Here is a 15,574-nt window from a genome sequence, read left to right as displayed (position 1 = left end):
TCTTCTCTTCTCTTCTCTTCTCTTCTCTTCTCTTCTCTTCTCTTCTCAACAGGAGGGAAGGGATGTCAGAAATACAAGTTCTTACCAAGATCTCTCTATCTGTCACTCTGAAGGCAACAAGAGCAGGGATTGGTGTATTGATCATTTCTCCAGGAAACTGTTTCTGGAGAAAAAAACTTTTGCAAAGGGCATGTTACCAGAGAAAAAAAGGTTAAAATCTGAGAAGCCCTTCTGCCAGAAGAGGTTCTGAATAGCTCTGGGAAAGTTCAGTTGGAAAATACTTCACGCTCAGAGAGTTTCTGCTAATTCACCGTGCTCAGTGTTCTCTGGTGACTAAGATCCTCTAGACTGGATGATGATTTACCCTCTTTCTTTTATTAGTCACCAATATTCTCACCACAAGCTTTTGGTGAAAAGCTTGGTAACAGAACACCCCTTTCCAGGAACTTGTTGTGCAATTTAACAGCCGTATGATAAATACAAAGGAGGAAAGCAAACAAATACAACCTCAGACTTCTGTTTGCTATTTAAATTGGGTTAAGAGCGTGATCTGATTCTTCATCTTTTCATCCAGTGTAAAAGCAGACTAGTTGTCCATCCTGTCTGCACATGCTGTAACTCAAGAAGTCACTGTGCTGCGTTTCACAGGGAACTGTTCATTTTTGTTGTCTGGTTCCTCTTTTTAAAGCAGTTAAATTCCTGTTTTGAGAGTGCAGACAGGGTAGAATAATCCTCAACTACTCAAATGTTATTTGTGGTGACACATTGGGTTGGAGAATTGGAAGAGTGGGGAGTGTTTCAGCCCTTAATTTCCTGTGGAAAGATTCAGCTAAGGAGCCACTGAATTTTGGGTTTCTCTGTGCTGTCATGGTAGGGGAGAGTAGGTCTGTACTTCCCTGAGAAGATCTAAGAATTGACATTTGATAAAAATCAAGTCTGGGAAACAAAGTGAAAAGGGACAATTTCAGTGAACAACCATTTTTCAGACAAGTTTTCCTGCACCTCAAGGGAAAACCAAGACAGGGGTTCACTGAGCAGTGTGAAATGAAGATAATGCACACTTTCTGACTGGCTTTATCCCACTCAGAGACAGCTCAGAGCGAGACAAATCCCAACAATGGAGGTGATGTTCACTTCAGAAAAGGAGATGCCATAAAACACAGGCTACTTTCCACCAGAAATCTCAGTGGGAAAATTCAAGTATTTCTATTTCCACTCGCAAGCCTTAACCAGCTGTTTGACTATTAATGAAAATCCTTTTAGTTTTCCACAACTGAGAGAGAACTCTTTCCAGGAGTGGCCTGTGGTGAGATTTCTAGCACACTCCTGCTTTGGATAGACTAAGAATATTAAATCTTTTCATGGTATTTTGTTGCCACAGCTACTTATTCAGCGAAGAAATGAGGCAATTGGTGCCTCATGCAAAAAAACCCAAGTAACCCTCAAACAGCTTCTGTTATTCAGGTCTCAGAAAGATTTGATTTAGACTTTTTCAATGGGAGTATGTAATTAGTGCTTTGCTTTATCTCTTTTCAAATGGAGTTAAGTGATTGGTGCAGCAGAGTTTTGGATGGAGGTGCAGTTGCCCTGGCAACAATCGGGATTGAAATCAGAACCTTTTGAGCAGCCAGTGGAATGTGGTTCCACTTGGATGACAATGGGTCAGAGCATTTTAATGGGTAAAAATGTAATCCAATACAATAGGATTTATTGCCACTGTGACATCAGATTGACACTATTCCTGCGAGTTCTTTAGCTTGTGACAGACTTTCAACTGAAATCTGTTTAGTGGAAAAACTTGTAAAATGCCATTAATCATTTTGTTTTCCAAATCAACCAGAGCCTGTGTGTCTCGGGGGGTTAGAGGGAATATCTTCCAAGTGAGTGAAATTCAACCTTTCTGCACAAAGCCCTAATGAGTGGCTGTTCTGGACACAATAAATGGTTCTAAGAACTAAAGGCTTGTTTCTGCAGGGTGCTGAGTGCACTGGTCCAAGTCCATTGGAGAACTTCCTCACTTGCTTAATTTTATACTAACAAAATAGTTTCCAGTGATTTCCAGGATGGTTATTCATGCTCTTAAACCTGATTGTAGTTGCTGACAGACAAGACCTTGCAGGATTAAGTCCTAAACTAACACTGGAAGAAAAGATTCCCTGTTCAGTATGGCAAGGGCACGGGACAATATTTCATCCCTTCTGCTGACACTTTTCCAACTGCTGCAATAATGATCCTTTTATTCTGAAGGATCCCAGAGTTCTGTCTGAGCTAAGAAAATGCAGCCACAGCTCGGGGCAACAATGTATAGGAGCAGGACAGGAGGGTATGTTGCCTGCAGCTTTAAGGAAATGGCAGTTCAGGGCACCAAAATCTGCTCCTCCACCCTGAAGCCAAAAGCACAGAAGGCTTGGGGTGTCACCAGGGACCTCTGTCACACATAGAAACCCAGAGTCATCTATTCTGGTGACACAACAGCAGAAATGGCCATTAACACTCATTACAGGTGGGTGCCCTGTGAACCTTTCACCAATTTTCCTGTCAAACAGACACAGGTCACTCTCATTCATTTGGTTTTAATACGAAAAGCAGATTTTTCTCAATGGCGTGGCTGGTGCCATGCACATCCTCTCATTGTTGCTTTTACAACAATAAAGCTCCGAGCCCGTAACTGTTCCTCTCCTGGCAATTAGTTATGGAGAACAATCGAGCCAGACAATGACATGACCTGCTTCTTGTCTTCCTCAGTGGGAAATGGGCTCTGAGTTCAGTGAGGACGTTCATAAACAGCCGAGGCAGGGAGTGACCTCAGAGCCGAGTTTTACATGGGAGAACAAAGAGATCCCGGGCCCTGATTTGAAAAACACCCCGAGAACCAAACCAATGGTGTAATATCATAATTCCCAACTCACGTCATGGGGTTGCTGGAACCCTCTCACAGCCCCCAAACACGGCCCCTCTCTGGCTGTCAGACCTCGCACACAATGTTTGTGCCGGTGGCACCAGGAGGTAACTTCACCTCTGCAGCATCCACGAGGGCTGGACATCCATCCCCGCTCCTTCCCATGGATATTCCCACTCTCTGAGCACTTTCTCATTGTTACAGCACTCCTGGTTCCTTGCTAAGACCTTCGAGGTCACTTTTTACTCTCCTTGCCCTGCACTTTCTCCCCTCAGCCCCAGCAGCGTTGTGGTTGCCCCCAAACTAAAGACACCCGAGTGACGGGGCTTGTTTTCCATTTTTTTGTTTTTTTTCTGTGGGAAACACCACTCTGTGCTTTTCACAGGCTTCATCTCCCCAGGATCTGTTCTTTAGGGGGTGCCCACGGCTTAGCTCCATACGGAATGTTCCCGAGGAGGGAGGAATGCCACCGGGCCGAGCTCGTGATTCAGGGCTTGTCAGGCCTTTGGTGGTGATTTGAGGTTTAATTAATCACCTTTGACTTTTTGGACAACTCTGGCTCGGTGGCTTTAAAAGCAATGCTTTAACTCGGTTTTGATCAGTAAAAACAGAACTGAAAATGACCCAGGGAAAATACAGGATAAAACATCTCCCACTTAGGCTGCGTATATTGCTTTTGAGCTTAATTTTAATTTTGTTGACCAATCATTTATACAACTCCCAGCTAATTCGGAGTGGATCAGGGGGCAGTGGAAGTAAATTTCAAAGCAGAGTGACATTCTCTTTAGTCATGCTCTTGTCTCTGACGACAGCACCCCCTGTAAAGTTAATGTGTAATAAATGAGACTTTTGTTTCATGGGTCCGTAGCACCTACGAGGCAAAAGAGCAAAGCTGTTTCTCAAAACATGGCAATTGCTTTGGCAATAAAATCAACCCTACTGCAGTCTAGATATCTTCGTTTCTGGAGTGTTGACATTTGTAATGTAGCAGATTTTTATTTGATGTATTTTTGTTAACACGGCCTCGATAAGATCTGCTGCTTGTTTGCAGTGTTTGCCTTCGAGAAGTGAAACAGGAAAAACACGGCTGACTGAGCAGGTTCTTGACAAACATCTTGGAACGAGCTGAACCTCCCTAAGTAGCTCCTTCACTCAGTAGTGCTGAGTTAAACTATTCCACACAAAGGGCAACCACAGAGGCCCAGGTCACAGACCATGAGGGAAACACAGTCGCCCTCAATGCAGGTCACTGGAAGACAAAAATTCTATTTGAAAAAAATCCTTAAATTCAATTTTTTAATTAAAGACAACATTTACATTTATATATATTTATATATATATAAATATATATTTATATATATAAATATATATTTATATATATTTTTATATATATGTATGTGTTTGGGTTTTTTTTTAAATACTTATATATCTTTATGTATGTGTGTGTTTTGGTTTTTTTTTTAAATAAGTGCTGCCATTTTTGGAAACAGATTGATATTTTGAACAAAAAAAATAATATATTAATTACCCCTGAGGCAGCTGAGGGATTTGCTGATAAATTCATTATAGTGGGACTGAGACACCAGCCTGTTGCATTCCTCCAGTGGTTCATGGCAAAGCCTTCAACAAGTACTTTTCCTCTCTGGCTCCAGCCTCAGGAAGATTTGCAACAGGCTTATATTAATTCTTATTAGTGCTTCCAGTTAAATAAAATATGTGCATGACTGATTTTCTTAGATTTAACCCCAATATCTCAGCTCTCAGGATGTCCTTATCCCATGTGCCCGAGCTGGGATTCCTCTCAAGCCCTTCAGAAGCTGAAGGAACTGCCTATGACTGAAGGGTCCATTCCATGGGGACCCCAGGGGAGAAGTTTGGGATTTACTGACAAGCCAGGTTTGACATACAGAGATTGAAACAGGGGTACAAAAATAAAGAAAATAGGAAATTGCATTAAAAACAGTAGTAGTAGTCAACACAAATGAAATAAAGGGCAAGGTTTAAGGGTTTTCAGCATCATGAAAAGTCTCCTTTTAAACTGTGTGAGGCATATTGTGAAAGCCATTTCCAGTGTCTCTGCAATTAATGGCACATGCACAGGAAAGCAAGAACACAGCAAGGAAGAAAACTAACTTCAGTTACCTTTGAGAACTCAGAATATGCCCAAAAGACAAGTCTAAGTGAGAAGACATAGAAAAATAGCAGGATTAGATGTGAGAAATGCTGATAGAGAGGTGATAGATTGCTCCAAAAGAATGGGCTCTTGGTAATGACTCACCAGGGTGTCAAATATTGGTGAAAATACTGAGAAGGATCTTAAGAATGAAGCACTAAACCTGTCTGATTTTGGATGGAGTGGAGAGGAGAAGTTTGTAAACGGAGTCATAGATGATGAATAAAGCTCCCCCCATTAAATATTTGATCTGGACCATCAGTGAAGAGCAGGCACTGGCATTAATTAAACTCAACTTTGATTTAGGATGAATGTTCCCATTTTTAGAAGAAAGATTAACTTGTCTAGTGCTGTTTTAAAGGTGGGGGAGAAGAGACAAGGTTTTAAAGGAGATTCTTCCTGTCTTCATATATCTTAAAATCGAATTGCTGTGCCCAGATACTCCCTCAGGTGATCAGGAATAAGCTGCAGAACAGCTCCAGGAGCCCAGACATGAAGTTATGCAACCCACACAATGAGGTAAAAAATAATACCCCTAAGTATACATCCCAAACTCCCAGATACATGTGATTTTCCACTTCCACATTATTTCAATCATCTGACTTGCAAAACACCGAGATCCTGTAAATTCGAGCTCCGAACTGGGAAGGGGAGTGACAGCTGGAAGCAGGAGTGGTCAGCACCATGCTGAGTGTGAGGGCTGAGGAAACAACTCCTGGGTTCCAGAGGAACCACGTGGAGCTGTGCTGGGACAGCTGAGGAGGGTGGATGCACAGAGGTTCAACCATCTGCTCCTCGAGGAGCTGAAAGTCACCTCTGACAGGGTGACCCCACTCCCGAATTTCCTACAGAACCCGGCGGAGTCGAGCAGCAAGATGGAAACTCAGCATTCCGCCAAACCTGCGACCAGAAAAAAAAATAAAAAAAAAAAAGAGAAAGAAAAGGAGGTTTCACAAAGCCCTTGTTTCTTAGAAAGTGTTGCTGCAATTCCAGCAGGCCAGGCCAATTCCGGAGGGCAGCGACGGATTCCGCCCGCGGCGATACCGAGAAACCCGACGGCCGCCTCTGATCCAAGGCAGGGAACCAGAGACAGCCCCTGTGCTCGGTTCAGCGGGGTTTGGATCAGCCCTCGGATCTCTGAAACCCTTTAATGTGTTTCACAGGCTTTTTTTAAGAAGTGGTGGCATGCACAGCCCAGCAAATGTGGGAGCGTGCTGGGGTTTGGATGGAAATTCGGGATGCGGGGCAGGACTCGGGGCCTTGGCGGAGCAGCTCCAGCTGCAGGATGGGCTTGAGTAGGATGGAGAGAAAATCAGATTTTGGTGCATCAGAGGTGGATTTCTCCTGCATCTATATTCACAAATGAAAGGAAAGTCACACAAAGTTGCTCAGAAAAGCAAATTGTGATTCTTGACCCCGGGACTGATGGATAAATTAACTTCTTGAAGTGCAGGGTTTGATTGCCTGGTTTATCTGAGTGTCAGTCACAGCATTTTCTGGTGCCCTTTCTAAGGAAAAAAAATCACTGATTTGACATGTAGCTAATACTTATCTCAATGTCTTTTTAATATGGGAATCAGTTTAGAAATCTGAGTCAGCAGCTTCTTTGAGGATTTCCTAAAAATTATATTGTAGTGGACGTGATTAATTTTATTTACATGGGGTTTTTTTACTTTTATTTTTGCTTCTCCCTTCCATTGCCTCAAAGAAGTAATGCAAAATGATGTTAAGAAGTAATGCAAAATGATGTTTTCTCTGTTAGACCTTATGTTAGTTTTGAAAATGTGAAGCCTTTGGTGATTCAGTTGGCATTTGGGATATTTCGTTATGTGGGATGAGAGAGTTTCTGAGTTTTATAGTGGAATTCCTGCTGGGGCCAGTAGGTAAAGTTGAGATCAGTAGTAACTTGGAGGTGTTCCTGTCTGCCCTGGGTAGCAGAAGTTCATAACTGGAGTCAGGCTGCATTTTAGGGACATTTCCACAAGGGTTGGGGAAGGAAAAAAATAAATCAGAATCCTCAGGCTTCCTCCTCACAGCTTCCTTCTGTCGTCTGTCAAACAGAGCTCACACATTCACTTGGGATTCAGCTTTATCCCATTCCTTACATGAAATACAGGAGCCAAGGCACCTGATCCAGCACAAGGCTGCCCACTGTGGGAGCTGCAGCCTGTGGAATGGGCAGGATTAAACCCTGCACAGGCAATTTTAGAGCTTCTCTGGTCTCTGCAGCCCCTTTGGTTACAGGCACACGACCTGTCCCCCTCTCAGGGGGCTGTGCTGGGTGGGCAGGACCAAGGAGCTCTGCAGGGCTAAATCTGACCCCACAGGTACTGCCCTGTGTCTGCACCTCATTCCACAGGCAAACCTGAGCACAGAACACACCTGGGCACAGAACACACCTGGGCACAGAACACACCTCAGCACATAACACACCTGAACACACCTGAACACAGAACATGCTTGAACACAGAACATACCTGAGCACAGAACATACCTGAGCACAGAACATACCTGAACATGGAACACACCTGAACATAGAACACACCTGGGCACGGAACACACCTGAGCACAGAACATACCTGAACACAGAACACGCCTGCACAGGCAGTGACTCCAGGTTCCTGTGTCACACTGCCCTTCCCTGGGTGTTTGGTTTACAGGGCGCTCCAGAAAACAGGAAAAAGAGGAGTACAGTCCCTGCCTCAGGAAGCAGAGTTGCACAAAGTGACGTAAAGGAAACTGTCCCCGAGACTGGAAGAACCCTTTTAGAATCTCAGCTCCTGCCTGCCCCCGAATTCCTACCTCATTAATAACCTGCTGTGTTTGGGGAAGAGATATAACAGCAAATAACGGGGCTGAGGGTGTTGGCTCTGTTAGATCAAAGTGCTCAGCATTATCTAATCTGATTCTCTCATTGTTCATGACCTGCCACTTACCCGCTGCTGAATTCATTATTATATTACATCATGTCTATTAAGAGTGCAACAAACTGTTCTCCTGTTCTTTGCCAACGAGATCTGTTGGAAAAGTTCCTCGAGGAATGTTGCTGTGGCTCTGTGGGCTGCATGTAGTCCCTGAGGGGGCAAGGTGGGGTGGAATCCCACTGCACACATCTGCAGAGTCCTGGGAATGAACCTTTGCTCTGTGTCAGTGATGTCAGTGCAGACATCAGTGCCAGGGGAGGAGAGGGGAGGAAGTGCTAATTAGTGCTGATTCCCTCACAGCTAATTTGGATCGGGGATTCTGCCTGCTGAATTCAGGAATAGGTTGGTTACTGATTTCCAAAGCAAGAAACCTGGATATAAACATATCTTTTCAGCTGTTCCATCTCTGCATGTCTGGCACAGGTTGCCCAGAGAAGCTGTGGCTGCCCCATCCCTGGAAGTGTCCAAGGCCAGGCTGGATGGGGCTTGGAGCAACCTGGGCTAGTGGAAGGTGTCCCTGCCCATGGCAGGGGGTGGAACTGGATGAGCTTTAAGGTCCCTTCCAACCCAAACCACTCCATGATTCTCTGATTTTCAGTTCTAGGATGTGTATCAGCTGTACAATTTTTAAGGACTGATTCTACAGGAGCTTGACTAGGGTGGGGAGGTCATGGCACAGGTTGCCCAGAGAAACTGTGGCTGCCCCATCCCTGGAACTGTCCAAGGCCAGGTTGGATGGGGCTTGGAGCAGTGGAAAGTGTCTCTCTCCGTGGTAGGGGTAGAAGGAGATGATTTTTAAGGTCCTTCCAATCCAAACCATTCTGGGATTCTATAAAAAACCTCACTTGTAACATAAATTGCTTATCAGGCTCTCAGGCCTGACCTGTTGGAGACAAATAATATCAGACACTTCCTGACACTGTGAACATCACTGTTCTTTTTTCTATTGCCAGAGGAGGCAAGTGAAAGCCTTGACATCATAAAGACAAGATCTTGTGGGCCAAGGGTGATCAGACTCACCAGCCAAGAAGGCAGGAGATTTACAAGCAGGTTTTATATGTCCTGGAGCAATCCTGTGAGCAAACACCTCCCTGGAGTGATTATACAGGAGAACCCTGATATGTGCCAGCCCTGCTCTGGGTGGTGCAGATCAGAAGCAGAATGACTGGTTGTAAGTATTAGAAGAAATGCCCCTTTGCAAGTGAAAGGAAGGAAGGAAGGAAAGGAAGAAAGAAGGAAGAGTTTCAATGTTGTCCTACAGTAGATTTATTTAGATTTTGTGGATGGTGGGGTTTTTTTTTAAAGGGACAAGTATTTGGGTCAATTCCAAAGCAGCTCCGAATTGTCACATTTCTGGTCTCTGAGCTGAAAGTCTTCCAGGGTTACACAACAATGACTAAAGCTGAAAACCTTTCAGACCATTTCCAAAACGCAGGAGGAAGCTGAGGTGATTGCTAAACCAACCCTAGAGAGAGAGAAAGAGAGAGAGAGAGAGAGAGAGAGACATCCACTTCCATGTGTGTGGGGTTAGAGGGAGCACCCAATTTCACGTGGAGGTTTCCAGTTGTTTTCTTTTTGATTTAATCTCAGAACAGAATTATTCTGGAACCGAGATCTTCACATTGTTTTGCTTAATGTTTTACAAACAGGCTGTTGACTGAAGTTGTCACCGAACAAGAATTCACTCCTATTGTTTACATAATGGGAAAACAGGCTCATAAAAGGGGTGTAGCAGCAACTTGTTAGGTATTAGGCTAAGGTGCAACAGGGATTATCCTCACAAAACTCTGAGCCCTAAACTCAAAACGTCAGGATTAAACTGACATGTTACATTTAGTGAAAGTCTTTGAAAGGCTAAACTTGATTTTTCAGGCTTTTAAGTGACTCGTTCTGAGCTGACAACCAGGAGTTCAGGTTGTTCTGGTACAGCTGTTCTGTTCAAGAGGAACTAGAGGAAAACATGAATATGATAAAAAGGGGCTGCTCCTGCTGCTGTTTGCTTGGTGCAGCTCCTCACTGGGTGTAAGCAGGTGTTGGGTTTGCTCCTGTTTCTGCCACTGTGCTGCTTTATGAGCTTTGAAATACAGGGATTTCCTTCCCCTCCTCCTCCCAGTTGGAACTGGGGTGGAATTTTTAAAGAATACAAGTTTGGGGGGGTCAATGAACACAGGTCTCCAGAGCAGTTCTGTGTCTCCCTGAGCATATTTCAGAATCCAACACATTAAGATCATGGCCTTGGTTCAGATAATTAAGAATAAATGACTTTCTGAACTCTGAGTCTGATACATATATATTTTAAAAGAACTTCTGAACCCTCTCTGCCATTTACCCTGAAGAAATCTTTGAGATTTCTCTGTTTCTGTCTCTCTGCTGCCCAGCCTGGCTTCCCTGCTCCATTTTTACCTCCAATAAGCTTCTATTTGGAGGGGGAGATACATTTATAAGGATGGTTAGGAAATATGCTGCACATTTCAGCGGTACTGAAATGCAAGGGGAGGCTCATGATGTGTACAAACATGCCCAGAAATACAAGAAAAAACTCACAGAAAGTAAAAGCAAGACAAACCAAGGGGAGGGTTTGTGTGTCATCATTACAGGAAGGTGAAAATGCTTCTTGGCAACATCTGAGAACCATTTGCAGACTGATCCAGGAGCTCCAGTGAGTAGAAAATGCTTTTAAATCCTCCCCCACCCCCTTTGTTAATCTTTACCAGGTAGTCAGACCTTTAGTGTAATTGTGTGGCTTTCTTAGGGATGAGGGAAATATTTCCCTTTTGAAAAATAAGGTGTTGGAAAGGTTGAAGGTCTAAGGTTGAAGTTCCTAAGTCTGGTGTAAGTCTGTGGTCCTTGGGAATAATTTGGTGATGACAATGGTCTTCAGACTGTTCTGCAGAGGTCAGTGTGTGTCAGCAGAGCGAGAGAGGAACATCTCCCTCTCCTCTGGAACAGGGAAATCACCTGCCTGTTTAATGGTGTGAAGGACAAACCATAACAGTGACTTATATAATTACAAACACTGAAGGGTGGGTGTTTGGGCTTCAGTGTCCTGAGCAACACCAGGCAATGCAAAAGACTCATTAATTATGATGCATGATTATTATTGCACTTGGGAGCTTTTAGGAGGTAGCCTGGAAAGGTTTTGACTTGGTTTACCTTTCAGTGTTACCTTTACCCAAAATACTGGGCATTATTTTTTCGATATTTTTGAGAGGCTGTGGAGGTTTTTTCCTTAAACCTTTGAAGCACATTTGGGATTTTAGGTTGGCTCTGAGCAATTCAATTTTCAACATGACAGTGAAAGACTAACTCAGATCCTGGGAGCAATGTATGTCTGTCAACATTGTTCTGCACTGGTTCCTTTTGACTCCATCCAACCTCAGGGCTGGATTATGTGGGTTTGGTTTAGGCAGCTCTGCATCATGTTCTCTTTCTTTTTGCAGACATAGTTTTGATTGTTTTGCAAAATCCAACCTCCTACATGGCTTTTTATACCAGCCAAAAACTCACCACAGACTTCCATGAGCATAATATGTCACTGCAACCTGTTCCTGGGAGAGATTCTGTATAGAGTTCCTAAAGCAGGGTGCCTCACAAAGTTGTCTCCTGTGTGTGACAGAGGAGCATAAATTCAGAGTGGCCTTTGCCACACAATCAAATATGTCACAATCATGATTTTTGCCAGCACCACCAAAATCTAAACACCATTTTTGAAACAGGATGATTTTCTGATGGCAATCCCAGAGAGGGGAATCCACTCAGCAGTCTCTGATTCAGGAACTTTAGTCCCTTTTAGAGTCCCAGGATGTTTGGGAGTGTTTTCAAGGAACTTTAGTTTGAATCAGTCAATAAGAAAACCAGTGCAATCAGAGAATATCTTGAGGTGGAAGGGACCCACAGGGATCACCCAGTCCCACTCCTGGCCCTGCACAGGCACCCCAACAATCCCACCAAAATGGGATTTTCCAAACACTCCTGGAGCTCTGGCAGCCTCGAGGCTGTGACCATTCCTTGGGGAACCTGGCCAGTACCCAACCACCCTCTGGGGGAAGAACCTTTTCCTGAGATCCAACCTAAACATTCCCTCAGGTCCTGCCCCTGGTCACCAGAGAGAAGAGGTCGGTGCTGCTCCTCCACTGCTCCTCAGGAGGATGTTTTTTATTTAAGATTACATTGGCTCCTGATTACAATTTGCTTCATTTTCACACCTCACATTATGAGGCCCTTAAATCAAAAAAAAAAAAAAAAACAAACCAGAAAACACCAACCCAAACAACTCAACAGTTTCCAGTTGTTGTTTGTTGTTAAATATGACTTATAAAATGTTAGGTCAAGCGTCTTCAACACACCAGGCTACAGTGTTTGTTTAAAGCTATGAGTAAAGCAAGTCATATGAATGTTTCCAAAGACTGTATTCCAAGAAGTATTTTTGGAAACATTAATGTTGTGTTTTTTAATGAAGGCCACATTCTGAGGCTACGACACCATATGTCACATTCATTTCTGGGCTGGAAAAAAAAGGAAAAAAGAGAGAGAGAGAGAAAAAGAAAAGAAAAAAAGAAATGGAAACTATGTTTGGCTTTTAAGTGTTTTTGGACTGGTGTCTCTGCATGCTTGTCATTGTTCCTTGGATGAGAGGAGAGTTCTTGGTCTGTTAATCTAGTCCATCCAATATATATTACACTCCATGGGCCTGACTCTCCTCTGCCTAGAAGTGTGTGCACTCATTTATACTCAGCACAGTGAACGAAGACCTGAGGGGGAAAAAACTGCCACTAGGAAAGTTGGTTTTTCTTAAATTCATTTTCCATGAACGTTTTGGCTTCGTTGGAAACCTGTGTCTGAAGCTTGGCTTTTCAAGCTTTGAAACCAGCTTGAAAATGGGAAAAATACTTGTCATTTTTCCATCAAAAACTTGCAACTTTTGGAAGAATAACAACAGGTTTTCCACAAAAATATGTTTTTTTTTTCCTTCGGAAATATCAGTGAGAAGCATGAAACTTGGAAAAAAAATTTTGAATTGTTCTACTGTGTCCCCATCACTTCTGGCTGGTCAGTGTTTAGGTTGGGATGTGGTAGAATGAGCTGGAGATCTGCAGGAAAAGGGTTTGCCTTTCTCAGTGCTGTATCCTATGAATAATTCACAAGCATCCTGTAAATGATTTTTTCAGCTAAATCTTTTCTCTTTTTACTGAATTCCAGGTGATGAGGTCTCAATTTCTAACATAACTTTTTGTTATTAGCCACTAAACATATGGCCCAGAACTTGTACTGCTCAAGTTCATGTGGTTGCAATCTGCAACAACATCCATTTCTTCTCTGCTCTGACAGAGGAATCTCCTAATTCCCATCACTTCTGAAATTTGTGTCACCCCCAACTTTTATTAACACACTGCATGTTTGCTTCGAACTCATTAATCAAAATTTAAATATTTTTGGCAGCTGGATGTTTTTTTGTTTACCTTAGGGAACGATTCGAGAGGGTTTCCAGGACCCCAGAGAGGTTTCTTTTTCATTTGAAATGTAAATGATTTTCTACAAATTGAACAAATATGTCTCTGTAGCACCAGCCCAATAAAGTTCACATCCATGACCAGGTTTTTCTGGGCAATACTGAAACAAAAATAATGACGAGTGATTGTGTGTTTGATTCATTTTCTGGTTGAAAACCATTAGCACTGAACTCACCTGCCCACGTTACTGAAGTCTTACATCTAAATGAGAAGTTTCTCCCAGGCATTTCTGCCAGTGGAGGAAAACAAGCAAAATTACGACAGGCAATTAACTACCTCAAATATTTGGCCAACTTTAAGAGGGTTTGTGATTCCTGTGATTTTTCAGGAGGGCCCATCCTGATCTGAAGGTTACTTCATGGGATCATTGGAAGAAATGCTCATAGTGGGGTCACCAGAAAGGTTTTTGATTTCAAAATCAATTAGCATTGATAAGGACATTTCTAACTACTTGAGTTTCTTGCTGCCTCATATTTCCAGGCCTGTTTCTGAGAGCTGTTGTGTGATGAATGTCAGAGTCTGTACTCTTAAAAAATTTGCTCGTGATGGCCGTAGAGTGAATGTGCTTGGATTTGGTGTTACACAGTCCTGCCCCAGGAAATTGAGACAAAAATGGACTTTCTCTTTTATTTCATAGGTTTCCAATGAACAAAGAAAACAAATAACCTCAAGTGTGTCCTGTCAGTTGATGCCACGAGGTGGAGATGAGGAAGACGACGGACCAGAGCGGTTCCTACAGACCCGTGAGCATCCAGGGAAATAAGGTCAGTTATCGAGGCACTTGTCAAGAAAGGCCTGAAAAGGGGGTGAAAAGGCTGCAGAAACGGTTCCTCCACAAGGATGGCAGCTGCAATGTCTACTTCAAGCACATCTTCGGGGAGTGGGAGAGCTACGTGGTGGACATCTTCACCACGCTGGTGGACATCAAGTGGCGCCACATGTTCGTGATATTCTCCCTGTCCTACGTGCTCTCGTGGCTGTTCTTCGGGCTGGTGTTCTGGCTCATAGCCATCCAGCACGGGGACTTGTTCAGCGACGAGGGGACGACCCCCTGTGTTGCAAACGTCCACAGCTTCACGGGGGCGTTCCTGTTCTCCCTGGAGACGCAGACGACCATCGGGTACGGGTCCCGCTGCGTCACCGAGGAGTGCTCGGCCGCCATCCTCATGGTGATCCTGCAGTCGGTGCTGAGCTGCATCATCAACACCTTCATCATCGGGGCGGCCCTGGCCAAGATGGCCACGGCTCGGAAGAGGGCTCAGACCATCCGTTTCAGCTACTACGCCGTGGTCGGCCTGAGGGACGACAAGTTTTGCCTCATGTGGCGCATTGGCGACTTCCGGCCCAACCACATGGTGGAGGGGTCCGTGAGGGCTCAGCTGCTGCGCTACAAGGAGGACAAGGAGGGCAGGATGACCATGGAGTACAGGGACTTGAAGCTGCTGAATGACCAGATCATCCTTGTCACCCCGGTGACGGTTGTCCATGAAATCAACAGTGAGAGCCCCTTGTACGGCCTGGACAGGAAGGCCCTGGCCAAGGACAACTTTGAGATCTTGGTCACGTTCGTCTACACGGGCGACTCCACGGGAACCTCACACCAGTCCCGGAGCTCGTACATGCCTGGAGAGATCCTCTGGGGCCACAGGTTTAACGATGTCCTGCATGTGAAGAAGAAATACTACAAGGTGGATTGCTTGCAGTTTGAGGAGACCACCGAGGTTTATGCCCCTCACTGCAGTGCCATGCAGCTGAATCTGAAGGAGCAGGAGTGGAACCGAGCCGAGAAGACACGGGAAAAAGAAGTAGAGTCATCAGCACTGGAGATCAAGACATTTAGCACCACTCAAAAGTCATTCAGTGCTGTTGCCCTGGTCACCAGCTGTGAAGACCCAGAAGACCCAATGACAGCTGTGACACCTTCTGAAGAGGTTTCTTACCAAAAAGCAGCCGTGACCCTGAGCAGGCTCTCCATAGAGTCCCAAATCTAGCTCTGACTGCAATTAAAGTCACTCCCAACAGATCCTCCCATGGTAGCTCTCAGAACGCAAACAATGAACTCATGTGC

The 15,574-nt window shown here is 44.3% G+C and overlaps 1 protein-coding gene across 3 annotated transcripts in view; it reads left to right on the top strand.

Moving 5' to 3' along the window:
• KCNJ16 (potassium voltage-gated channel subfamily J member 16) overlaps positions 1-15,529 on the top strand; it is a 27,907-nt gene extending 12,378 nt beyond the window's left edge. For all 3 annotated transcript variants that reach the window (XM_027654534.1, XM_027654533.1, XM_027654535.1), the window contains one exon: positions 14,144-15,529. In XM_027654534.1, coding sequence (XP_027510335.1) covers positions 14,211-15,497 — 1,287 coding nt within the window. In that variant the 5' untranslated portion in view covers positions 14,144-14,210 and the 3' untranslated portion in view covers positions 15,498-15,529. The remainder of the gene's footprint in view (positions 1-14,143) is intronic.
• The last annotated feature ends 45 nt before the right edge of the window (positions 15,530-15,574 follow it).

Source organism: Corapipo altera, unplaced genomic scaffold (assembly GCF_003945725.1).
Source record: "Corapipo altera isolate COAL_440 unplaced genomic scaffold, ASM394572v1 343, whole genome shotgun sequence".
Taxonomy (NCBI): Eukaryota; Metazoa; Chordata; class Aves; order Passeriformes; family Pipridae; genus Corapipo; species Corapipo altera.
Note: the sequence above shows the minus strand (reverse complement) of the source record. Positions and strands in the feature narration are given on the sequence as shown.